The following is a 25,674-nucleotide window of genomic DNA, read 5'->3' as shown; positions in this document are numbered from 1 at the left end:
TAGAAGAAGTTGCATTATGCTTCACTTTGGCTAAATTATAGCATGAAATGCTCAGATAAAGGGAGTGGTTTCAGTCTGATTTGTGTTATGTCTTTTATATAAACCTTCCTTTTTTTCAGAGTACTGGCAATTGAATCTAAGATCCCTTATGTATACTAAGCTAGTGTTCTGCCACTAAGTTATTTCCTATATTTCCAGATTGCCCCCTAAAAAATACAACTTGCTTTAGGAAGCTTTTTAAAAAGATTTATTTTTATAAATAAGTCTTATGGATTGCCTGCATTTATTTCTGTGCACCATGTGCATGACTGGTGGGTGCCCTTTGAGGCTAGAAGACGTGTTAGATTCTGCAGGACTGGAGTTACAGGTGATTGTGAGCCACTGTGTAGGTGCTGGGAATTGACCTTGGGTCCTCTACAAGGGCAGCAAATGCTCTTAATTAGTTGCTGAACCGTTTTTCCAGAAACCCTCTCCCTGACATTTATTTATTTTATGTGTGTGTCTCAAGTGCCATGCACACATGTGGAGATCAGAGATAGCATGCAGGACTTGGTTTTCTCCCTCCACTATGTAGGTTCCAGGGTTTGAACTCAGGCCATCATGTTAGGTGAAAAGCAACTTTACCTACTAAGCCATCTCACCACCTCTTTTTGAGAGAGGATGTCTCATTGATTCAGTTAGACTAGCTGATCCAGCCAGCAAGCCCCAGGGATCCTCCTGTCTCCCCTTTCCCAGCACCGGGATACAGATGTGTACTGCCTCATACCTGGCTACAGTAAGTGCTGGGCATCTAAACTCAAGTCATGCTTAGGCAGCAAGCACTTTACTATGAACTTAGCAGACTCCCCAGAACCTTAGGTACCGGTTTTTATATGGGGAATAATTGGTTTATTTTTAAAATAGTTGTATTGATGAGAGTTTGTAAGTAGGAACTAAGAACCTTAATTATTTTTAATGTCTCTTTTGGGATCTTTAACCTCTCTGTACCTCAGTTTCCCCATTAAAAAGAGAAGATGATATATACTGTAGCATTTTTTTTCAGGACTTAGAACAGTGGCACTTATAAAGAAATTCGTGACTGCTTGTTGATACTGTCATTATAGGCAGTATATAATATTGATTAAAGTATAGAGATTGATCTTTTTCTTAAACTCTATCTTCTATTTAGATGACATGTGTAGAAAAAGCAGGGACTGATGAGAAGATGCTTATGAAGGTCTTCCGCTGTTTGGGAAGCTGGTTTAACTTGGGAGTTTTGGACAGTAACTTCATGGCTAATAATAAGTTATTAGCACTCCTTTTTGAAGTTTTGGTAAGTAAAAGAGTGTAATTGCCATTGCCATTTAATTACCAGTTTTCTGGACATCTCAGTGTTTGTTTGAGAGAAAAATTTGTGCGCGTCTTAAGAATAACATAAGAAGGAGTTGAGCTTGATGGCACATGCCTGTAATCTCACTACATGAGAGGTAAAGGCAGACGGATTAGAAAGCACAGGTCACGTTAGCTGAATAGCAAACTTGAAGCAAACCTGGGCTAAATAACACCCTGTCTGAGGGAAGGAGAAAAGCCCACTAAGGTGCCATGTAATGGAGCATGTGCAGAAGAAAGCATGAGCTGTGATTGAAATGACCCATAAAGGCAAGGGTTTCGGTCTGCTGGACATGGACACCATTGAGTTTCTAACAGTTATCCCAGACCTGCTTTTTGAAAGCACCGGGATTTTTTTCATCTATTTATGTTGAGTATATGTGTGCTTCCTGTATGAAGGTGTGCATATGCCACAGCACCCATGTCGATGTTGGAGCCCTCTGTATAGGTCCTTCCATCTGGTTTTAAGGCACCATCTCTTCCGATGTTTACTGCTGCATTGCATTTTCTGCGACAGCTGGCCTGTAAGGTTCCTGGGGATTCTCCTGTGCCTGACTCCCATCTGCCATAGGAGTGCTCTCAGACAATTTCCAGAGCTGAACTCAGGCTCTCACTCAGGCTTGTGTGGTTGACACTTCCACCCCCTGAGCCATCCACCTCCTTTTCCTAATAGAATGTCTCTAGTGTTGCTACTTTAAAAAGCAAGGCTGGGGAAAAAAGCTGGCGTTGATGGCTTATACACACCTTTAATCCCAGCACTTGGGAGGCAGGGGCAGGTGAATGTCTGAGATCAGCCTGCTCTACAGAGCGAGTTCCAGGATAGCCAGTACTATTACAGAGAAACCCTGTCTTGAAAAACCAAAATAAATAAATAAAATATTTTTAAAAATAGGCAAGATGGGATGATTTGTATCTGTTAGCTCTCCTAACTTAAGTAGCTCTTATTATTAAAGAGATTCCAAGTGTGTTGTCATTGTTATTAGAGAAAGATTTAACAGTGATGGCTTCACTAAATTTGCAGACACTCTTAAATGTATCAGTGAATCAGAGTCCTCCAGCTTCCCTCCTTGTACTTTTGTTACTGTTTTGAGACAATCTCAACTAAGTAGTAGGCTGGCTTACAGATAGATAGCTGTCAGTGTGGCCCAGGTCATCTTCAAATCAAGATCCCCTTCTTTGCTGTCACTGCTAGGTGCTGGCTAGGACTGCAGCTGTGCCGCGCTGTGAAGTTCTTATTCTTTCGTATAAGTTGTGTCTTAGATTTGTTCCCCAGTTATGATGCTTAGATTTCCCTTTACTATGCTGTTTGGGTTAGTTGTTTATTTTTTGAACTTCCTTAAGTAATTTCCAAAGAAAATGTACAAAGAGAATAGAGGTTTTGAATGTCTAAGGAATATTGTTATTGTTTCAAGATGTTCTATCTTTGAACTCATGGAGTAGCCAAGGATGAACTTACACCCCTGATCTTTTGCCTCCATTGCCAAGTGCTAGAATTAAAGGCACCACAACTTTTAAAATTACATTTAAAATAATTATTTACTGTATTTGTGCAAATGTCAGAAGACAACTTACAGAGGAGTTGTTTGTTCCATTATATGGGTCTCAGGGATCAAACTGAAGTCTCTAGGTTTGGCAAATGCCTTTGCCTACAGAGCCATTTTACCAGCTCCAACACTTTTTTTTAAAGCCAGGGTCTTACAGTCAGAACTAGCTTGGAACTCACTCTATCCCAAGTTGATCTTGAATTTTGTAGTAGTCCTCTTGCCTCATCCTCCCTAAGTGCTTGAATTGTAAGTGTACCCTATGATATTTAACAGTAAATAATAACTTTTTATTTTTGATTGACACATGGGTAGGTGTAGTTTTAAACTGTGTTCTTATATACTAGCATGCACCATTGTGAGTGAGAAATTGGGAAAATTTGCCATTTCTGTGTTATCTTGCTTAACGTTGGTATGTAATGGGCCTTTTGGCCTTGTTGAGCCCTTTCATTTTAAGTAGTACTTAAAAAGAGAATGGATCTGGAATCTCCAATGTCATCAGAAACATGGCATTCCCTATGGAAGAAAAATAGTATAAACAGAAACATAGGGATAATCTTGTAACTGCCAAGCATGATGGCTCTCACTTGTGATCCCAGTACTCTGGAGGCTGAGAGAGACAGAATGCTGTGTTTCTAAGAAAGCTTGGGCTGCAAAATGATTGTCAGTTTTAAAAAAGCAGAAGAAAGCTGGTGAGGTGGTATGACACCTTTTCATTGCAATACTTTGGGTCTATGTGAGTTTGAGGCCAACTTGGTGTATATAGTGAGTTCCAGGCCAGCCAAGGTTCCACCATGAGACCCTATTGTGGTTGGCATCCCTCAAAAAAAAAAAAAAAAAAAAGAAAAAAAAAGAAGCAGCAGCAGCCAAAGTAAATAAAAGGAAAACAATTCATGTAAGTCTGATTGATGGATAAAGAAACTCATCTTCTTGACATGCCTGGAAGTAGAAATAAGATAAGGAAGATATTGTCTTGACGAGATCTACAACTTAGGGGTTGTTCATAGTAAATCTCAGCTAGGGAGATAGAGGGGCACATTGGTGCATTTCTGTGGTCCTAGAACATGAGGGCAGAGTCTGCATGTTGACATTAAGACCAGTGTGGACCACATGACATCCTGTCTCATAAAACAAACAAAAAACAATTTTTCAGAGGAAGGTTATAATTGTTTTCCTTGGAACTACAATGATTCTAATTTCTGCTTCTGTATACCTTCTGTCTTTCAGCAACAGGATAAGACTTCATCTAATCTACATGAAGCTGCTTCAGACTGTGTGTGCTCAGCTCTCTATGCTATTGAAAATGTGGAGACCAACTTGCCATTGGCCATGCAGCTTTTTCAGGGGGTCCTGACATTGGAGACTGCCTATCATATGGCTGTGGCACGTGAAGATTTAGACAAGTGAGTAATTATTGAAGATTGGATCCCAGGGTTACCTCCAATCTGGTTGTTTTCTTGAATCTTTTTTATAATTCATGCATTGGTTTTTGATTCTCTGTGACTTTTTGAATGTGCTGTCAATGGTGTTTACCTGCGTCTAGAGTAGCCACTTGGACTCAGGAGTGAAGGGTACCGCCAGTTCTTGATTGTACTTGTGTTTTACACTTAACAGTGTGAAAACTATAAGAAATAGGGATAAACTTTAAAATATCTAGTTTCGGTGCTGTAGAGTTGGCTCAGCAGTTAAGAATAGGTTATTTTCCTGCAGACGACTTGACTTTGGTTCTTAGCATCCAAGTCTGGCTCCTCACTACTGCCTGTAACTCCAGCTCCAGGGAATCTAATGTTCTCTTCTGTATTCCATGAGCACTTGCATTCATACATGATTCATACATGCACACCCATACAGAGATACAATTTAGTGGAGCTCAAGCTCCCTAGCAAGCAAGTGCTCTTAACAACTGAGCCATTGCTCCAGCACTCTGATTTGGAATTTGCATTTAAAAAAAAAATATATATATATATATCTCAATCATTATAATTATAATGAGAATATGAATTGACTTACCATTGTATGCTTATCTGTATAGATGTGAGCAACCTAAGAAAGGCATTGCCACAGAGACTACCATGCCTGTAGTGAGTGTTTACCGAGTGGCGCTCAGGAGAAGAGACCTTTGTTCACTTGACTCTGCTTATGTAAAGTCCTGATTCTTGACTTGGTATTCTCATTCCACTTCTACAGAGTTCTGAATTACTGCCGTATCTTCACTGAACTGTGTGAAACTTTCCTGGAAAAAATTGTTTGTACTCCAGGCCAAGGTCTGGGAGACCTTCGAACTTTGGAACTGCTTCTTATTTGTGCAGGCCACCCTCAGTATGAGGTAGTATCTATACCGTGTTAAGGCTGCTGTTCTCCGCTTCAGGAATTATCGTCTTGTTTAACTAATGTAATGTGGGACTTGTGTCTGATTGGAAATTTTTTCAATTTCATTATTTGTATGCGGGCTGGGGTGCTGCACACATGCTCTGTCTGGTGTGAATGTGAAACAAGGCCGTGTTGTACATCAGTTCTCTCCTCCTTCCACCCTGATATAGGTTCCAGGGGTCGAAGTACCTTCACCCAGTGAGCCGTCCGGGGTCCATGCTTGGGATATTTTTAAGAATTATGTTTGGGTTCCCTATTTCTTTTCTGGTTGTCAAGGTTTTCAGAAGGAAAATTACCTCTCCACTATGCATCTTTTCCAGTTCCCTTATTTTTTTTTTTTTTTTTTTTTTTTTTAGAACTTTACAGCTAAAACAACAATGAAAACCCACATAGTTATTAGTCACTTTCTGAGTACCAAATATAACCAACTTAAAGAGAGAAGTTTGGTTGATTGGTTGGTTGGTTGGTTAGTTTGGTTTGGTTTGGTGTTTCGAGACAGGGTTTCTCTGTATTGCTTTGTAGCCTGTCCTGGAACTAATGCTGTATACTAGGCTGACCTTGAACTCACAGAGATCCTCTGCCTCTGCCCTCTGAGTGCTGGGATCAAAGGCTTGCGGCCACCAATGCCCAGCCCTGTTTGTTGGTTTGTTTTTCCAAGCTCACAGAGTTTGGGATGTTTTTTGTTTTTATCCATTGGACCCAGGGGCAGAGGAGCGCTTTTACCTCAAGCTGGCATCATATGCAAGAGAGGTAACAGTGAGAGTCAGGATCCCAAAACTCCCTCTAAGAAGTCTCCCAGTGACCCCCTTCCTCCTGACTCCAGCCCCTCATCCCTTCCTCCTGACTCCCCCCCCCCCCCCCCCCCCCCCCCCCCCCCCCCCCATCCCTCCTCCTGACCCCTCATCCCTTCCTCCTGACTCCCTCATCCCTTCCTCCTGACTCCAGCCCCTCATCCCTTCCTCCTGACTCCCTCATCCCTTCCTCCTGACTCCAGCCCCTCATCCCTTCCTCCTGACTCCCTCATCCCTTCCTCCTGACTCCAGCCCCTCATCCCTTCCTCCTGACTCCCTCATCCCTTCCTCCTGACTCCCTCATCCCTTCCTCCTGACTCCAGCCTCCTCATCCCTTCCTCCTGACTCCCTCATCCCTTCCTCCTGACTCCAGCCTCCTCATCCCTTCCTCCTGACTCCAGCCCCTCAGGGTTCACCCCTCCTAGTAGCACCACAGCCTCCCACACATATGAACCTGTGGGCATCCCTGATAACAGTTCCTGATAACTCCAAAAGCCTTCATAGCATTAGGAAAGATGTGAGAGGCTTAAAAGTTTCCTTCTTACCCACGCATGGTGGTGTGTGCCTTTAATCCTAGCACTCAGAAAGCAAAGGCAGGAGAATCCTCGTGTATTGGAGGCTAGCTAGTCTACCTAGTGAGTTTCATTTAATTTAAAAAAAAAAAAAAAAATCCTTTAAAGGCCTTTATACGCTGGAAGTGATGGTGCATACCTATAATGCCTGTAATCCCAACACTTGGAGGCTAAGACAAAGAATCATGAGTTTGAGGCTAACATGGGCTATGTTATGAGCACCAGGTTAGCCTGGGCTACATGGATGCTGTATTTATGAGATGCTTCACGCTCCCTTGCCCTCCTTACTCCCTTGGTGGTGCTGAGGGTCAGTCTCAGGGCCTCGCCCATGTTAGGTAAGTTGGTACCACCCATCAACCAGCCAGCCAGCCCTTTCATTTGCTTTGGTTCTTTGTTTTTAGACTGGGTGTGTATCCCTGGCTGGCAGACTGGCCTGATAAGGATCCTGTCTCCATCTCCCAGGTGTTAGTAGGCATGCGCTACTGTACCCACTTTTATTTCCTAGGTTTTAGGGCTGGAGAGATGTCTCAGTGGTTAAGAGCACATACTGCTCTTGAGTGGCCTGAGTTTAGTCTCTAGCACCCACATGTGGTTTACAACCACCTGTATCACACCTGCACTCGTGTGCACTTATTTCTCTCTGTACCCTTTACATAACTAAAACAATAAAAACCTAAATCATGTTTCCTTTAAAGAAACGCTTTTGGGTTGGGCATCGTTTCATTTTGGACAGCTTTCCTTTGGGTCTTCAGTTGACAGGAACAACAGCAGGCCTCTCGTGCTTGCTCTTAACGCCTGTGTCCTCACCCTTGTCTTCTGCCACAAGCAGATGCTATTTACTTGTCTACAGATCTCCTGAGGGTTTCTAGATTGGGTGAAATGCAGAGCAGTGTAGCCCTTTGCAATAGTAGTCGCTTCCGAAATAGCATCGTCTGGAAAGGTTAGCTGTGACTGAAATCCCAGTCTATTTCTATCATCTTTCATGTTCATGGAAACAGCCAAATGAGGGCTGGACATGGTGTATATATTCCTATAATCCCTGCACTTGGGAGGTGGAGGCAGGCGATAGGAAGTTCAGTCATCCTCAGCTGCTTATTGAGTTTAAAGCTGGCCTTGCCTATATGAATCAACCCCCTTGCCTCAAAACACGGGAGGAGAATGAGTTTAAAAATCAGTTATGTTAAGGGAATTACAGTTAGCTCTCCTGGGGAAAAAAATCTTCTGATATCAAAATTTTAGAAAAACTGCTCTAGGAGAATTGCATGTCTTTGTTTTCTTTTAATCTAATGTGCTTTGGAAAAGTTTTCTCAATTATAAATAACGTAAAGCCAGAGATCTAAGAGATGTAATTTGGGAAGATATTTAGGAGGTAACATAACAAACCTGTACCACAGAAAAGGTGGTTTCCTAACTGCATATACATTTGTCAAATATGTATCTTCTTTGTTTTATGGTAAGTAGTAATGAAACTATTTTTTCCTCTGTTCTTTTCCTGCACTAATAAACATCAACTTTCTTACCTAACAGGTAGTAGAAATTTCCTTTAACTTTTGGTATCGACTAGGAGAACATTTGTACAAAACCAATGATGAGGTTATTCATAGCATCTTCAAAGCATACATTCAGAGACTGCTTCATGCCTTGGCTCGACACTGCCAGTTGGAGCCAGACCATGTAAGTACCCTTCTGTACTATAAATCTTCTCCATCTTTTGGTTCCAACTTGAAAAACAAACAAAAATAAGTAAAAATGTAAAATCTTCAAGTTTTTTTCACTTTAGCTTACATTGAAGAAGTCACTATTAGTATAATTAGAATTAGACCTATGTAGGCAAGTTGTTCCTGCTGGGCCAGTAATTGTTTATGTAGGAATTTTCTATAAATGATGTTATAGAAGAAGAAAGCTAATTTTTTTAAACAAAGCATTGTGTGTGTACGTGCGTGCGTGCGTGTGTGCGTGCATGCACACGTGTAGGCACACATGAGTTCAAAATTATTAACTATGTTTAATAACTTGATGAACCTCTATGCAGCAATTAAAAATGATAACTTCTGCAATCCTAATTAGTATGATAAGCAATAAAATTCAGAATGTTGAATTGCTTGCTGTTCATTTGGGCTTTTTTGTGTTCTTGTAGTGCCAGGGACCAACCCAGCTTCTCATCAGTCTAACCAGGTGCTTATGCTGAGCTACATTCGGTGTCCTTGGTGGTTTCTGTGGTTTTGTTGTTTTGCTTTGCTTTGAGACAGGGTCCACTGTGTGGTACTGGGTGACCTAGCACTTATTATTTATACCAAGCTGGCTCCCAACCTGCCTCTGCCTTCTAAGCACTGGAATCAAAGGCGTGCGCCACCACACCTGGCATCATCGTTGGTGTTTTGGAAACACTGTATTGATAGGGACTTGGGACCAGTTTTTATATGTCAATTCCTCCCGTCAGCCTCCTGATTGCTGGGATTGCAGATATATACCACCACATAGGGTTTATGCTGTGTTTTTCATAGTGTAGCACATATGGTTAGGTGAAAACTAATATAAAAAAGTGAAAAAATTGTGTAAGGATGTTGAGAATTTTTTTCCCTCCATATGTGTGTACATTTTTTTTATTTACATTACCTATAATAACGTGATAATTTGCTTCAAAGAAAATATACTAGACACCAATTGGGAATCTCTTCCACTGCCTTCTTTCATAATGCCTCTACACGTTTGCCTCCGCTAGTTCACCTTCTGGGTGGATGTTGTAGTTTTAGCCCAGGCCCTGGAGCACATTTAATTGCTTATGATGAAATCTGACATGGGCGTCAATGAATTTTTCTAATCTGAAGATCTCTAGTTGTAACCACAGTTGCTTGGATGATCCCACATGAGCTGCTCTGGCCATTGGATTCTATGCCCTGGGCCTGTTTTGTGGTGCCATTTCCCTTGTACATATTTTTACACTTGAAAGTTTATAGTAATTTAGAATTTTATATGTTTTTACACCTGGAAAGCCATCATTTCCTCATTATTTCTCCATTTTAGTTTCTTTATCCTAAAACAAGGAGATTGAACTTGATGAGTAGTGTTCAATTGTTCTAAGGGTGTTTCTAGATGTTCATAGCTCAAGATTTTCTTAGTGTCTTTAACCTCTCAAAATTAATTGGTAACTCTTATTTGGAAAGTGCATTGTGATGGGAAAGATGTAAAGTCTAAAATTTTCTTTGTGAAGTTATTATGATAATGGTTGTTTTTTGTTGTTTTGTTTAAGATTTTGAAGAAGAAAAAAAAAACCTTAGATTTGTTCAGTATTAAAGAGCTGACCTCTAGATAGGCAATTTTTACTGTTTCTTTCTAATCCCTTCTCACCTCATCATTTCTTTAAAAAACAAACAAACAAACAAGATGTGTAATTGAAAATACAAAATAGACATACATAGTCACATATATAAACTGAATTTTTTCTCATAGTAAAGCAGAGGATAGACTGTTGACTCAACATACCTAACACTTGAGGAAACCTTTTGTTTTGTGTCATCGCCTTGTGGTTTCCCACTTTAGTTCATTGGCATTTGACTACTGGATGGCATTTTCTTCTCTATGGATTTTACTCAGGGCATTGACACCTCCAGTGTGTTTTAAACAGATGGCGCATGGTTTTGAATTTCAGGAGGGAGTTCCTGAAGAGACTGATGACTTTGGGGAGTTTCGAATGCGAGTGTCAGACCTGGTGAAGGACCTGATCTTCTTGATTGGTTCTATGGAATGTTTTGCTCAGGTAAGTCCATTTGGAGATTCTTGAGCCAGTTTTACTGGTCACATTGATTATGTTTATCTTGCTTCTATATCTTCTGTAAATGCTCTATCTTTTTTCCCCTCTAAACTTGGTACCCAAATGAGATAGTAGATAATGTAGGTGCCTAGCACATTGCCTGGCATATAGTAGCAATGTTCATTTAGGGTCCAGTTGTAGTGGACAGGTATCAGTTATGGTTTACTCTTACTAATGAGAGCTGTTCCATGTGTGCAGCTGATAAATATAGAAGTCTCCAGGAAACTTACAAGGATTTGGAACCCTCTGGGGAAAATGGGCAGGTTTTCCTGCTTTAGTCCTGGCAACTCTTCAGTTATATGTATTTCCTTGGTCCAAAGTTACAGTGAGATTCTTGTGCAGCTTCTTTCCAGAGGTGGATATACTAGAGTAGAAGAGTCATAGTCCTGTGGTTTCCTGGTGATCACCTTACAAGGTTGCAATCATTATCATCATTCCACATCACTAAATGTTAGAATAATTTCAGGTGTTTTTCGTATGGCTGGATCATATGTTAATGAGCTCTGATTTGACAGTTTGGATGCTGTGTTGTAGCAATACCAAACTAACAAAAAGAAAATGGGGAGAGTAGGGTTTGACACCCATTTTGTATATAAAACTTGTATATAATCTTACCCAGGGTATGTTCAGTAAATTAGGACTTTTCATTACAAAGCATGTTTTTTGAATCTACTATGCAGATTTAGAGATTCTTAGGAAGCAGATTCAGTGGGTAGGTAACTTATACTCAGGGTTCAACTTTTTTCACTAGCTCTTGTCTTTGACTTAGGCTACAAATTATATAAACTGCCCATGTCGCCAAGATGTGTCTGTGGAGCACCAAGTCCAGAAGGTGTTCCTTGGCAAAAGCGAAAGAAAAGGAAGGGAGGGAGGGAGGGAGGGAGGAAGGAAGGAAGGAAGGAAGGAAGATCATTAACTGAAACTGGGGAATGATATAAATATCTACATAGTGCATTAAAAAGTTCTGTGAAGTCATAAAGGTTCTCTTTTGTTTTTTCAGTTATTTATTTTTGACTGTAGACATTTTACTTGGCCTAACAGCTAGTCATGTTCTACACACAGATATAATCTGGGACATTAAGGACCAGAACAGCACTCAGTATTCTGCTAGGTCTACCTCTTTAAAAAATTATGTGCTTGGCAGGATGATTGCACACACCTTTAATTCCAGCACTGGGGAGGCAGAGGCAGGTACAAATCTGTGAGTTTGAGGTCAGCCTGTTCTACAGAGCAAGTTCCAGAACAGCCACAATGAAACTCTGAATTGGAAGATCAAAAAGAAAGAAAAAGTTGTGCTTGGACACAATGCTGTGTAGATAGAGCCTTCTGAGCAGTTTCCTTTTAGAACTTTAACTTGCACTACTGTTGATTCAGCCAGTAATTAAAATAAAAAATACATGGAGAATTTGTGCTTTAAGAATATTTACCTGCTGATCTGCTGTCAAGACCAAAAGACACTCAGTAATGTTTGACATTTTCCCCATAATACTCATTTTTCTGGGGACACATGATAGTCTTGATAAACTCTTTGGTTCTAAATACATTTATTTTAGTTAGGCATTAAAGTCACAATTACTTCTAGATAGTGAGGGTAGGAAATATGAAAGTACTGTTCTTGGTCGGCTCTGAAGGATGATTGGGTTTAGAAACAAAGAGCTGGATTTCTTTGAACTAACATTTTTTTGTTGTTTGTGTTTGGAATTCTGTTTTTCTTTTAATGGCTCCATAATCCACCTCTTCTTCTCTAGTTGTATTCTACTCTGAAAGAAGGCAACCCACCCTGGGAGGTGACAGAAGCGGTTCTCTTTATCATGGCTGCTATAGCAAAGAGTGTTGATCCGTGAGTGTCTAATAAGTCTTTTGCTGGGAACTCTTAACTATCAAGAGAAAGGACATTTACACCATGTTTCTGTATGCTATATTATTGGAAAGTCTTATAACTCCTATGCTGCTGCCTAGCCTTCCGCTTTAGTCTAGTGTAGGATGGCCTGCAATGCTGATGCCATATTTTAGTATACTTCTTAGAGTTAAACTTCTTTTACTCTTGATGCTAGGAAAAGAATGCTGATTTTTTTTTTTTCCTTCAGTGGCTCCTTTGTGACAGTGGGTGTGGTCAAGAAATTTGTTAAGTGTGCTAAATTGTTTGGTATTTGCTTAAAAACAATGGGATAGGCATTAATTTGGACCTCCTGTTTTTGTGACTTTAGGTAAGTTATCCTTAGATGTTTAATTACATTTTCTCTGTCTTAGGTAATCTGTGGGTTTCAGAGACAGAACATTGGTGCCATTTTACCTAAAGGAATAGAGAATCTAAAGGACAGTTGTTAACACAGTTGTTAATTTTGTTATTGCCATTGAAAATTTCAAATTATTTGAATTTGAGGTGTAATTGCTTAGCATGGAAATTAAATTTATGACAGGGTTCTTAAGCAGAGTTTGCTTGTGTCTTGTTTATACACTGATATAAAAACTTTGTCTAGTTATGTTGAATTTTGATCAGACACTTATACTCTAGCTCTGTTTAGGATCATGATTGGAAAGCTGGCACCTGTTGAAGGCACAGTGCTTCCTTCTCATTGATGTGTTTTCAACCTAAGAAATAAAAAAAGATGATTAGGCCTTTTTTTTTTTTTTTTCTACTAGAAGTTCTCCTTCTTAATTGACTACTATAGCATTTGCTCTCAAAGCATTTGGTGTCTTTTGGAACCTTCTCTGATGGTCTGAGGGTTTACCAAAAATCATTGTGCCCAGTAGGTGTTAAGTGTAAGTCATAAATAAGAAATTACTTGTTTATCCTCTCTTCAAATCAACATATGATTAAGGGGGTCTTTGTTTGTTTTTTAAGTCCATTTAAAAGATGTAATAAGTCTAATAATTGGCAGGTGATGGTCATGTTATAATCCTAGATATCTTCATTTTAAACATCTTCATTTCTGGATTAAATTCTAACTGGGAACATCTTCCATGCTGTGTTTTAAACCCAGTTTAGTAGGAGGATGAGGGTGATGAATTCACAGAACTGTGGAAAGTATTTGGTTGATTTAAATTCCCTCGTGTTCTAAATCAGGGCATCCTGATGGCCCCACAGCCTGTTTTGTTGGGTTCTTTCACTTAGTGAGCCAGTCCACTTGTCCTTTCCCTTTCAAAGTTTCCGGTATCCATCCATGAGAAATCTTTGGAGGATAACAGCTAATAGAAGTGGCTGTAAGAACTATTCATTAATTCATTTAAGCATTAAGGAGTCTTTCTTGAGTGCCCACTATGTGCCAGGCACTGTTCTAGGTGCTGCAGATAGGGGACTGAATAAATGAACTGGGTTCTTTAAAAGATGACATTCACCATCAGTTAATATCTGCCTTTCTGACTGCAAATGCCTCTCTTTGATAGCATATATCTAGATACTTTCATGCTGTTCAAAAGAAGGAGCAGTGTACTTCTGGAACATTGATAGCTTAAATTTCTACCTTTTGTCCTTTTTTGAAGTTTTTGAAGATGTTAAGGGCTGGGTAATGTGTCTCGGTGGTAGAGCACATTCTTAGTACCTCAAGAAAACAAGAACCAGACTTCTTGTTTGAAAAATGTTCACTTTTATTTGAATAGTTGTTTACTGAGAAGCGCTTCAGGCAATATCAAGTTTCACTGCTACCTATTACTTGGCTAGAATATTAACCATACAGACAGTAACTGTAAGTAATTGCTTTCTGTCCTCAGGGAGAACAATCCTACACTTGTGGAGGTACTAGAGGGTGTTGTCCGTCTCCCAGAGACTGTACATATGGCTGTGCGGTACACAAGCATTGAGCTGGTTGGAGAAATGAGTGAAGTCGTTGACCGAAACCCTCAGTTCCTGGGTGAGGGTGAATGCTGCCTCTGCTGCTGACTTGGGCTGGCTCTGAGGCCTCCTTTCTTTTGCTCTTGTTTTCCTGCTTTCTTCTCATAGAAAGAGCCCACTGCGAGTTGCTGAGGTGGAACATTTGTTAGACCTCCAGATAGGAAAAGCGTTGAACTACTTACTACTTTTCTAAATAAACCATAAACATTTCTGTCTCTGCTAGTCTTTGGTACATGTATGAGTTAATCAGACTGTCCTTCTAATGGCTAATAGACTAAAGGAAAGGAAGGAGTTTCCTTTGTTAAGTAGATGTTTTATGTAAAAGCTAATATTACTCAAAATATAAATTGAAATGAATCTTGAAGTTGGACTTAAAGTTGGAATCATTTATCCCAACACCCTCATTTTGCAGATAAAGACTCTGAGATCTAAAGAAAACAAAAAATTTTTTTACAGAGAAATATGTAATCAAACTCCTGATGCTTAAGATTCATTCTGAGAATTTTATGTGTTCCCAAGTTTGTGAATGTTTGCAAATAATGTGCTTTTAATGGTTAAAATGATTGCCACAAAAAGTAAACCAGTAGCTAGGTATGGTGGTACACGCCTTTAATCCCAGCACCTGGGAGGCAGAGGCATGGGTGTCTGTGTGAGGATGTTGGGTCCCCAGGAACTGGAGCTATAGATAGTTGTGAGCTGCCATGTGGGTGCTGGGAATTGAACCTGGGTCCTCTGGAAGAACACAGGCAGTGCTCTTAACCACTCAGGCATCTCTCCAGGCCCTTGTTGATTCTTTTGAGACAAGGTCTCACAATATAGCCCTGGCTGATCTACAATTCATTACATAGACCAGGCTGGCTTCACACTAAGAGATCAGCCTACCTCTGCCTTCCAAATGCTAGAATTAAAGGCATGTGTTACCACACCCGGTGAAGGTGTGTGTGTGTGTGTGTGTGTGTGTGTGTGTGTGTGTGTGTGTGTGTGTGTGTTGCTTTATGTACTTCATTTTATGAATTACTTTTGAAAAATATATCAACCTTTGTTGCAACAAAATATATACTTTCCTTGAGTTTCATATATATAATCTGTATTTGGCTTTTATTTCTTAGACCCTGTATTGGGCTATTTGATGAAAGGCCTGTGTGAAAAGCCTCTGGCTTCTGCTGCGGCCAAAGCCATTCATAACATTTGTTCAGTTTGTCGGGATCATATGGCTCAGCACTTTAATGGACTTCTAGAAATTGCCCACTCCCTTGATTCTTTCATGTTATCTCCAGAAGCTGCTGTGGGTTTGCTAAAAGGTTAGTAACAGTTTCCTCTAAACCACTACTTGGAGTTATCTTAACTCTTATTGAAGCTTTTTAGTAATAATGTACTTAGTGATAGCAAAGGTGGCTTTTCCATTCAGGGGGAATGTTTAGTATGTGTTTATGTATTCTTTTCTTAGCAAAGCTTAAGCCTATCAAATTAATTCATACTGCTTGAAGTATGTATAGCATAGTTATAGATTTGAGGTAGAGACCACACATTCAAATTAAACACAATTTGTGTTTGCTGCTAAGAAGAAATGAACACTGAGTTGTATCAGTGTGAAAATCAGCCTGAATTCTTCTTAAACACACACACAAGAAACTATAATTTTAAAGAACAGTGCTGATCTTTTTAAAAGAATTCTGGTTATCTGTCTAATGTAGATCAACTAATTTAATTACCTCAGATCATCCTTTATGCTCTTCATTTGAGTCATTTTTGTTTTTCAGGAACAGCTCTTGTCCTAGCAAGACTACCTTTGGATAAGATTACTGAATGTCTTAGCGAGCTGTGCTCTGTTCAGGTTATGGCATTAAAAAAGGTGAGCCCTAATAAAGATGGAAACAAATTAGGTGTCATATGTTTAAGTGGCAAGAGAACTAAATGAAGTTTATTAAAATTAGTAATTGTATCAGCATACTAGAAAATATACAGTTCAACGTTCATATGCATCAAGGAAGCAGGCTCGGGAAAGCAGTTGGTCATTTTTGTAGGTGTTCAAACGTTGGACTGTTTGTTATACAAACCCAGAAGCTATAGGTCAGTCATTTGACATGCCCTCTTGATGCAAATCAAGACACATAGCAAACACAGGGTGTATAAAGGCTGCTGCTACCATACCAATTTCTTTTTCCCCAGTATGTGTACACCTTAAAATAATAAGTCCAGACATGGTATCCCCTGCACTTGAGAGGCTGATTCAGTAAAATCAGGAGTTTGAAACTAGCTGGGCTACATAGTGAATTTCAAGCAGCCTGGACTAAATAGTGATACATGTTTAAAACAGACAAACAAAACCAAAGTAATAGTAATAATAGTATAGTAAACACATTAGTAACCATCATATCAGAAGCATCACAAATATAGGAATAAATATTGCACACTGATATTTGAGTAGTTATGGAGTCTCTGTGTTAAAAGCTTTTCAGATCCATTATAATCTTATAAAATGACTTTTATACATGTAGTCTTTATTGACCAAAGCATTGTTTATGTGTCACCTGACTGTTTAAAAATCAGTAGATTCTTAGGGCAGTGGTGGCTCATGCCTTTAATCCCAGCACTCAGGAGGTAGAGTTCAAGGTTTACAGAGCAAATTCCAGGACAGCTAGGGCTACACAGAGAAACCCTGTGGTGTTGGGGGAGGAACAGTAGACTCTCAATTTCTAAATATCGGGAACAACTATTTAGAAGTTAGAGTGTGAAAACCAGGTCCTAGAAGTTAAACAGTATCCTAGAAGCCAGGAGTATTGGCACATACCTGTAATCTCAACTCTGGGTGGGGAAGATGAGACAAGAGGATCATGGGTTCAAGGCCAGCCTCAGATACATAGTGAGACTGTCTCAAGAGAAGAAAATCTGTAGTCTACTGTATTTTATTGATGAACTCTTTAAAGCTGTCAGCTCTTCTCCAATTTCTAGCTCAATTTCTAGCTCAATAACAATAGACGTAGTAATGGAAGTTTCGGAACTTGCCATAATGGTCCTGAAGTTCATCTGTACTGATCTATTCTACTAGTAGTATTTAAGGAATTTTAGAAAAGAGAATGAGAGACAGTTTGCTTAAAAAAAAAAAAAAAAAAAAAAAAAAAAAAGAAGCTTTAAAGAAGTAATCATCTTAGCATTTTATATTATATAAAGCTAAATATAAATTGGGCATGGTGACACATGCTTATTATCCCAGTAGTCAAATATTGAGGCAGAAGCTAGCCTGAGCTACATAGGAAGACCTTGTCTAAAACTTAAAATTGAGCTGGGAAGATGGCTTGGTTGGTCAAGGTGCTTGCCACTAAGCTTAAGGACCTAAATTTATTCCCTAGGACCCACATGGTAAAAGGAGAGAACTGATTCCCTCAGATTGTTCTCAGACCTCCACCTGCCACTTGCCTCTCCCCACCCACAACTAAATAAATGTTTTTTTAAAGTGGCATGTAGGGACTGAAGAGATAGCTCACTTGCTGTTTTAGTAGAAAACATGGGTTTCACTTCTTAGCACCCTCTTGTGGTCTTCTTGGACACCAGGCCAAACCCTTATACACTTAAGTATTGTTTTTTTGTTTTTTGTTTTTAAAGCTAAATATAGATGTTACATATATAAAGTATAAAGTAACAATATACAATTTCTATTATAGACATTATCTTAAACATAGTTAACTGGAGAAAAAAAAATCAAATGACATTTTATTTTCCCAAGCAGTCAGATAGTAAATACACTAATATGCAGTCTAATCCAGGGTGCAACAAGAGGGGGGAAGTGGTTTGCAAGTAAGAAATTTGTACCATTCAAGTGATTTTTCAGCTCTTCTTAAAGAAATAAGCAGAAGTCGAGGCAAGGGTTGCTATAGAACGATGTTTATTGCTGCATTCACTAAAGGTCTCTGTGTGTTAATGTCTTTGTCTCTTCAGCTGTTGTCTCAGGAGCCCAGCAATGGCATATCTTCAGATCCCACTGTGTTCTTAGATCGCCTGGCAGTAATATTTAGGTAAGAAGGGAAGGTCTGGATTCCTCTCTAGAGTTAAAAGCACAAATGAGACACCAAAATAAGCCAGTAGTGATAGTACAGGCCTGTGAGCCCAGTTCTTGGGAGATGGAGGCTGGAAGATCAAAGGTTGGAGGTCGTCCTTACTACATAGCAATTTGAGGCCAGCCTAGGCTATACAAGAAGATCCTGTCTGCAAACCTCTTGTTACACTATTGTTCTTAGAGCCTTTTGGCATTTGTTGGTTGGTCGTTCAAGATAGGGTTTTTCTGTGTAGCCCTGGCTGTCCTGGAACTTACTCTGTAGACCAGGCTGGCCTTGAACTCAGAGATCTGCCTGCCTCTGCCTCCCAGATCCTGGGATTAAAGGCATTCGCCACCACTGCCCTGGTTTTTCTTCTTCTAGCCTTGGCTTGCCTGGAACTTGGTGTGTAAACTAGACTGACCTCAAATTCCTAAAGATGTGCCTGTGTTTACTTCCCAAGTGTTGGGGTCAAAGGTGTGCGCCACCATACCTGGCCGAACGTGTTGTGTTTTAATGCTCAGGGTAGATTATATGTATTTTTATTAATTTGGAAATAAACACATTTGGGTTTATAAAGAGGGATAATAGAAAAAGTAGTAGAGCTTACCCTGCAGCTCATATAACCAGAGTTGCATGGAATTTGCTTGTTCTAGTAGTGACTTGATAGCAGTTTGATGTTTATATATGGAGGGGAGGGTAGCTTAAAGTATGTCTGTTTTTGCTTGAAATGGGCTAGAAGAAAACTATGTTGATGTAAGTAAATGACTCTTACCACCTGGTTTTATGAGCAAAGAGCGAGGTCTGGGTTCTCATTTAAATTTTTCTTTCACTGTTTGGGGCTATTCTTTTCCCAGACACACCAATCCTATTGTAGAAAATGGACAGACTCATCCATGCCAAAAAGTCATACAGGAAGTAAGTACTAATGGATGCTTTTTTTCTTTTCCCTTTAAGTCTTTGAGGAACTGGGTTGAGGAGACACTGTCTTTAATGTTCATAGGGAGAATTAATTTTTGGCATAATTTTAGGTTTAGACTTGGTAATAAAATGGTTGGTAAATGCACTAAAAATCCAAAGAGACAGAAATTCTAAGATTAACCAGTCGCTAGAAGGCTTAATCAGTCCTAGCCTAATATTTTTGACAAAGTAAATGGTATTAGCTTTCCCTCTGTATAATTCTCCTTTGTATTTTATTCACTCAGGATAGTATGAGGATCAAGAGGCATGGGGTTTTGGTTGTTAGTTTACTTGCTTATTGTTTTATAAATTGTGCATTTATTTGTATGTATATACACTCCCCATGGCGCAGAGGTCAATCAGAGAGCAACCTGCAGGAGTTGATTCTCTCCTTGTCCTATATGTTTCCTAGGGCTTTATTTCAGGTCATAAGTGTTGGTGACAAGTATGTTTACTATTGAACCATTTCTACAGCCAGAGTCATGCTTTCTAGAAATGCATTGCAAACTTTAGAGGTTACATAAATACTAAATATCCTTAATTTTTCAGTGTAACCTTAGTCCTTTTGTTTGTTTTCTGCTTTCCTGGAGCTACCTTTAAATATTTTTTCCTCTGTAATTCTTTTTTATCTTCACTAAGAAAGTCTGAAATTCAGGAAAATGTGTATCTGATTTTTATTAAGTTAGATTCGGTGGTCTTATTCTAAAGAGTCACTGTGTTTCTCCTAAGAAGCACTTGGGTTTTAGTATTGTTTAATATACGAGACTGTGCATATCTATACGCATACTGGCTGAATCAGGCCATGTGAACTACTGTAAAGAAAATCTTATCCAAATCAGACAGGTGTAATAATGTATGCTATAATCTCAGAAGTTTGGGAGGCCAATGCAGGAAGATTGTCACAGGTTTGAAGCCAGCCTGGGCCACATAGTGAGCTGAAGGCCAGTCTGGTCTATGGTGTTAGACCAATAATAATAATAATAATAATAATAATAATAATAATAATAATAAATTAATTGTTTTAAACCAAATCAGGAATTACCAGTTTAGGATTTTTTTTCTCAGCTATTAGTTGATGGGCTTTCTTTCTCACACTTTAACTTTTGATTCAGATATGGCCAGTTTTGTCTGAGACGCTAAATAAGCACCGAGCTGACAATCGGATTGTAGAGCGTTGTTGCAGATGCCTGCGCTTTGCTGTTCGTTGTGTAGGCAAAGGGTCTGCAGCTCTACTACAGCCACTAGTCACACAGGTGAGTTTCCCTTGAGATGGACGCACCATGTAGAGAACAATACCTTCAGGGCAAAAACTTTGTTGGTGAAATGAAGTCCTTTTGATTGATTTGGAAAGGAAAATACATTTTGATAAATAAGTGCATGAGATAGGTATGCTGTCTATAGAAAAACAGCCTGTATAGCAGTAGTCTAAATAGACTGGCTAAAATCGTATGAAGAGAGCAACTCATGATCAGCCTCTATGTATCTGTGGTAAATATTTTGTATTAATGTCTTTCAGGAAAATGAAACAAGTCAAACTTTGTTGTTTCTTGGCCCACAGTTATTTTTCTATCATGACTATATTTTGCTATTCATACAGGTCTCTTATTGGTCAAAAATAAATAGGATTTATTTCCCCCAAGCGGTTTCTAGGGAGAGTGCTTGTGTCTAGGGAGAGTGCTGTTGAGAGTTAACGAAGGGTGTTGTCCTCAATCGAGTTCGGTTTTTATTGTTGAGGTGGGGTCTCTCCCTGAACTGGAGATTCTACTATTCTAGCAAGGTAGCTAGCTGGCTTCAGAGGTGCCCTGTCTGCCTCCCAAGTGTTCAGAGTACAAGTGGCCACCACACGTGCCCAACTGTACATAGGTTCTAGGGATCTGAACTCTGGTCCTAATGCTTGCTCTTTCATCCATGAGCCATCTTCCCAGTCCCAATTTGATTCTTTTAATCATTAAGATTGGCAAGTAATGGTGATGGTGTGATTTGTGATTTGAAGTAGTAACATTTAGACATATATGAAACATTTTTCCTTAGAGCATTAATTTGTGTTGATGTTAACCTCCTACTGTTAGTATATAGCACATTTAAACTTTGTGGGGGTTGGGTGGGTATTTTTGTTCTACACTGTCAAATTAGAATGAAAACATTGGCTATGCCAGTGAGACCTACTCTCACTGTGTGCTCCTTAACAAAAAAAAAAGAAGTGGGCTGGGCATGGTGGTACAGACCTTTAATCCTAGGTAGTGAGGCTGTATTTTGGAAATATTACTAAAGTGTTACTAAAGTACTAAATTGCTTGTAGTTTGAAGTATTTGACAGTTCTTTCAACATTGTCTGCAGAAGGAAACCAGTCAAAGGCATAACAGAACTCTTTAAAAAGAAAACTTGAAAAGTAAGAAGTTGAACCTTGTGTGTTTTGTGTTGCCAACAAACTGTAATACTTTGCCTTTAAGAGAAAAGCCCTGGGGGCTACAGAGATGGCTGGTTGGTGATTGCTTGGCTGCTCTTCCAGAGGTCCTGAGTTCAATTCACCAGTAACCACATGGTGGCTCACAGACATCTATAATGAAATCAGGTGTACTCTTAAGGCGTGTGGGCTTACATGCAGGCAGAATACTGCACACATAACAAACAAATTAAATAAATAAATAAATCTTTAAAAAAGAGAGAGAGGAGCCCAACCTGGTTTTCTTCCTGGAGATAGCTATTGATAACTTCGGATACTTTCTGAAGGGTGAGTGATGAGTTGACTGGGCAGTTTCTTTCTTGCAGATGGTGAATGTGTACCGTGTACATCAGCACTCCTGTTTCCTGTACCTCGGCAGTATCCTTGTGGATGAGTATGGCATGGAAGAAGGCTGTCGGCAGGGGTTATTAGATATGCTCCAGGTATGTTTTTCTTAGATTGTGCCAGGCCTTATGGACCTCAAAACTTTTGCTGGGCTTTCTTTATTCTTGTCACAACCATGGCTTGTTGATTTTTTAATATCAGGGAGATAGACACTTTGTGAATGTTTTCCTTTTTTCTCTTTATTTTAGACAGGGTCTCACTATGTGCCCCGGAACTCACTGTGTAGACCGGGCTGATCTCAAATTCACAGAGATCTGCCTGCCTGTACATTCCAAGTACTGATATTACAAGGTTACACTACTATGCCTAGCGGGCTGGTCTCAAATTCACAGAGATCTGCCTGCCTGTACATTCCAAGTACTGATATTACAAGGTTACACTACTATGCCTAGCGGGCTGGTCTCAAATTCACAGAGATCTGCCTGCCTGTACATTCCAAGTACTGATATTACAAGGTTACACTACTATGCCTAGCTTTTAAATGTCTTACTGCATTTGTTGAGGTATAGGGTACATATATCGCCACAGATGAGGAAATCAGAGGATAGCTTATGGGAGCTGATTCTTTCCTTCCATCTTGTCCTGAAGATCAAACTCAGATATCAGGTTTGATGACTAGACCACATCTAGTGCATATATAAAAAACTCAGCTATCAGGTTTGATGACTAGACCACATCTAGTGCATATATAAAGTATCTTCACTAATGGTAGGACTGGCAAGCAGGTAAGGGCACTTGCTGTTCTTACAGAGAACCTTAATTTTGTTCCCAGCACTCACATGGTGGCTTGCAGTTGTCCATAGCACCTTACAATCATTTATAATGCCAGTCCAGGGGATACTAGGCATGTAGATGCTGTATATATAAAACATGTAAGCAAAACACTCATACACATAAAATAATCCGTTTTTTAAAGATTCCTTTTTTTTTTTTTTTTTTTTTTCTTTTCTTTTTTTAAGGTTTCTAATTCTGTGCCAAGTATGGTACTTTATGACTTTAGGCATAAGTTGAGTGTTGAAAACCAATCTGAGCTACAGAACCTAATCTTGTCTCAAAAAAATAAAGAGCTAAGCTGGGGAATGGTGTTGCACACCTTTAATTTCATTGCTCAGAAGATGGGATTTCTGTGAGTTTGAGGCCTGGTCTACAAATCCGAGTTCCAGGACAACCAGAGCTGTTACACAGAGAAACCCTGTCATGAAAAAACAAAACAAATGGCAAAGAGCTGTAGAGATGGCTTATTGGGTAAAATTGCTTTCTTCAAAAACAGGGACTTGAATTTGAATTCTCAGAGTGCAAGTACAGTAGCTTATATCTGTAATTCCCACCAGACACAGTAGTGCAAGCGTCTACAGTCTCACTGTCCCTGTGGGAATTGAAGCTCTCAGACCAGGATGGCACATGCAACAGGAAAACAATAGAGACTCCATCTCAGGAAAGGGTTAGGCTGGATCCACACCTAGGGTTGCTACCTGACCTCCACTTTCATAAACACACAAATAAGTTTTTAAAAATCCCATGAGATATTCAAATATGGTGGAACATGCCTATGTCCTCATTATCCAAGAAGCTGAAACAAGAGGATCACTCTGAGTTTGAGACCAGTCTGGGTATATTGTGACTCCAGTTCCAAGAGCTCTGTGACACCATCTTCTAAAATAAATAGATCTTTAAGGAGGGACGGGACACAGTCATTTGGTTCAGTTAGTGAGTCAGTCTATTCAGTATCATAACTGAGATCTTTTGGCCCTTTCTGAAGTGTCTTCTGTGTGTGTGTGGTATGTGTGGTGTGCACATCAGTGTACAGAGGTGTGTATGCATTTGGAGACCATAGCAGAGCATCACGTGTCTTCCTGCCTGTTGCAGAGGTGAGAAGCTCGCTTTTTCCACAAGGCCCGCTAGCTAGTAAACTCTTGGGGTCTGCCTGTCCAACTCCCCAAAGCTGAGTTTACAGGCATCTACAGGCACACCTGGCATTTTATGCTGGCACTGGGGATCCAAACTCAGTTCCTCATGCTTGCATAGCAAGTGCCCTTCCCCACCCAGCCATTTGCTTCCTCAGTCCCTGACATGTGATTTTTTTTTTTTTTTTCTCCTCCGCATATAAGCTTGTTCTTTGAATTGGGCAAGAGTTTTCTGATTCTCATCGCCATCTTGTCATTTCCTATGTGCTTCTACTCTGTGTGTTTGCTCTGATGTTTGGCAAGTCTGAATATTGTGACATTTATATCTAAGCATTTGTTTTAAATTACTGTTTTGTTCTAGGCGCTATGCATTCCCACCTTTCAGCTCCTAGAACAACAGAATGGTCTCCAAAATCATCCCGACACTGTAGATGACCTATTCAGGTTAGCCACCCGGTAAGTCCTTCTGAAGAACAAAACTTTGTAATGTTAATTACTCATCTCTTGTCACTGCTTAATTTTGACACCTGGACATTTTATTATTTCCATCTCTGTAAAAATAAGATCATTGTGAAAAGTAGCTTTTTGTGAGCTGGCCTGTCTCCAGAAGTGAGGAGTATTGGGTAGGAACAGAGAATGAATATACACATGATAAAAATGTACTTAGGTGGGTTAAAAATGTGTCTAAGTGGAAACTGAACTATCAAATGGAATGTGCTTACCCAATATCTGAGTTAGAGTTACTAATGTTGTGATGAAGTACCATGACCAAAAGCAACGTGGGGAGGAAAGGGCTCCATGTAACAGTCCATCATGAAAAGCAGAGCGGGCAGGGATTCAAGCAGGACAGCAACCCGGAGGCAGGGTCTGGTGCAGAGGCCATGGAGCACTGGCTTGCTGCCCATGGTTTGCTCAGTCTGCTTTCTTATAGAACCCAGGACTCTTAGACAAGGATTGACCCCCACCCTCAAGAGGCTAGGTCCTCCCACATCAATCACTAGTTAAGAAAATGCTTTACAGACTTTCCTACAGCTTGATCTTATGGAGACAATTTCTCAATTGAGACTCCCTTTCTGATGACTCTAGCTTGTGTCAAGTTGACATAAAACTAGCTGGCACACACAGATAATCCCCAGTTATGTTACTGTCCCATAATGCTCTCATTATTTCATGTTTCACTCTAGCTACTTCCTGAAGAAACTGAACATCCTTCTGATATAATCCTATCTTAGAACCAATGGTTCCTTGTTTTTTTTCTTTTAAAGATGGTTTCCCTGTGTGTCCCTGACAGGCCTGAAAGCTCACTGTGTTGACCAGCCTGGCTGAGATGTGCCTGCTAGAATTAAAGATGTGCCCAGTTTGTTTCTCTTTGTTTGCAGTGTGATGTTTTAGTCTGTCACAGTGGAGAAGTTACAGCAGTCAGTGAAGTGGCAGTTCTCATTGCATCCCCACCAAAGGGCATCCAGAGTGAATGTGTGCGCTCAGCTGACTTTCTCCTTGTTAAGCAGCCTAAGATCCCAGCCCACAGGGAGCGGGTCTCCCAGCCTGTCTCCCGGGCAGTTCTACATCTCATTGAGTTGAAACTGAGATTAGCCACTTCACTGGTGCCCCCCTATATGTAAATAAGAGTTGTTAAAGAATAATTT

General features: G+C 39.9%; 1 protein-coding gene across 2 annotated transcripts in view; it reads left to right on the top strand.

Annotated features, from left to right (window-relative positions):
• Window positions 1-25,674, top strand: part of Tnpo3 (transportin 3) — a 65,840-nt gene that overhangs the window by 26,925 nt on the left and 13,241 nt on the right. For both annotated transcript variants that reach the window (XM_051175815.1, XM_051175816.1), the window contains 14 exons: window positions 1,169-1,312; window positions 4,137-4,312; window positions 5,097-5,235; window positions 8,170-8,316; window positions 10,292-10,399; window positions 12,202-12,293; window positions 14,165-14,304; window positions 15,395-15,586; window positions 16,046-16,137; window positions 18,222-18,298; window positions 19,174-19,234; window positions 20,389-20,529; window positions 22,046-22,162; window positions 24,390-24,484. In XM_051175815.1, coding sequence (XP_051031772.1) covers window positions 1,169-1,312; window positions 4,137-4,312; window positions 5,097-5,235; window positions 8,170-8,316; window positions 10,292-10,399; window positions 12,202-12,293; window positions 14,165-14,304; window positions 15,395-15,586; window positions 16,046-16,137; window positions 18,222-18,298; window positions 19,174-19,234; window positions 20,389-20,529; window positions 22,046-22,162; window positions 24,390-24,484 — 1,721 coding nt within the window. The remainder of the gene's footprint in view (window positions 1-1,168; window positions 1,313-4,136; window positions 4,313-5,096; window positions 5,236-8,169; window positions 8,317-10,291; window positions 10,400-12,201; window positions 12,294-14,164; window positions 14,305-15,394; window positions 15,587-16,045; window positions 16,138-18,221; window positions 18,299-19,173; window positions 19,235-20,388; window positions 20,530-22,045; window positions 22,163-24,389; window positions 24,485-25,674) is intronic.

The sequence above is a fragment of the Phodopus roborovskii genome, unplaced genomic scaffold (assembly GCF_943737965.1).
Source record: "Phodopus roborovskii unplaced genomic scaffold, PHOROB, whole genome shotgun sequence".
In the NCBI taxonomy this organism is placed as follows: Eukaryota; Metazoa; Chordata; class Mammalia; order Rodentia; family Cricetidae; genus Phodopus; species Phodopus roborovskii.
Note: the sequence above shows the minus strand (reverse complement) of the source record. Positions and strands in the feature narration are given on the sequence as shown.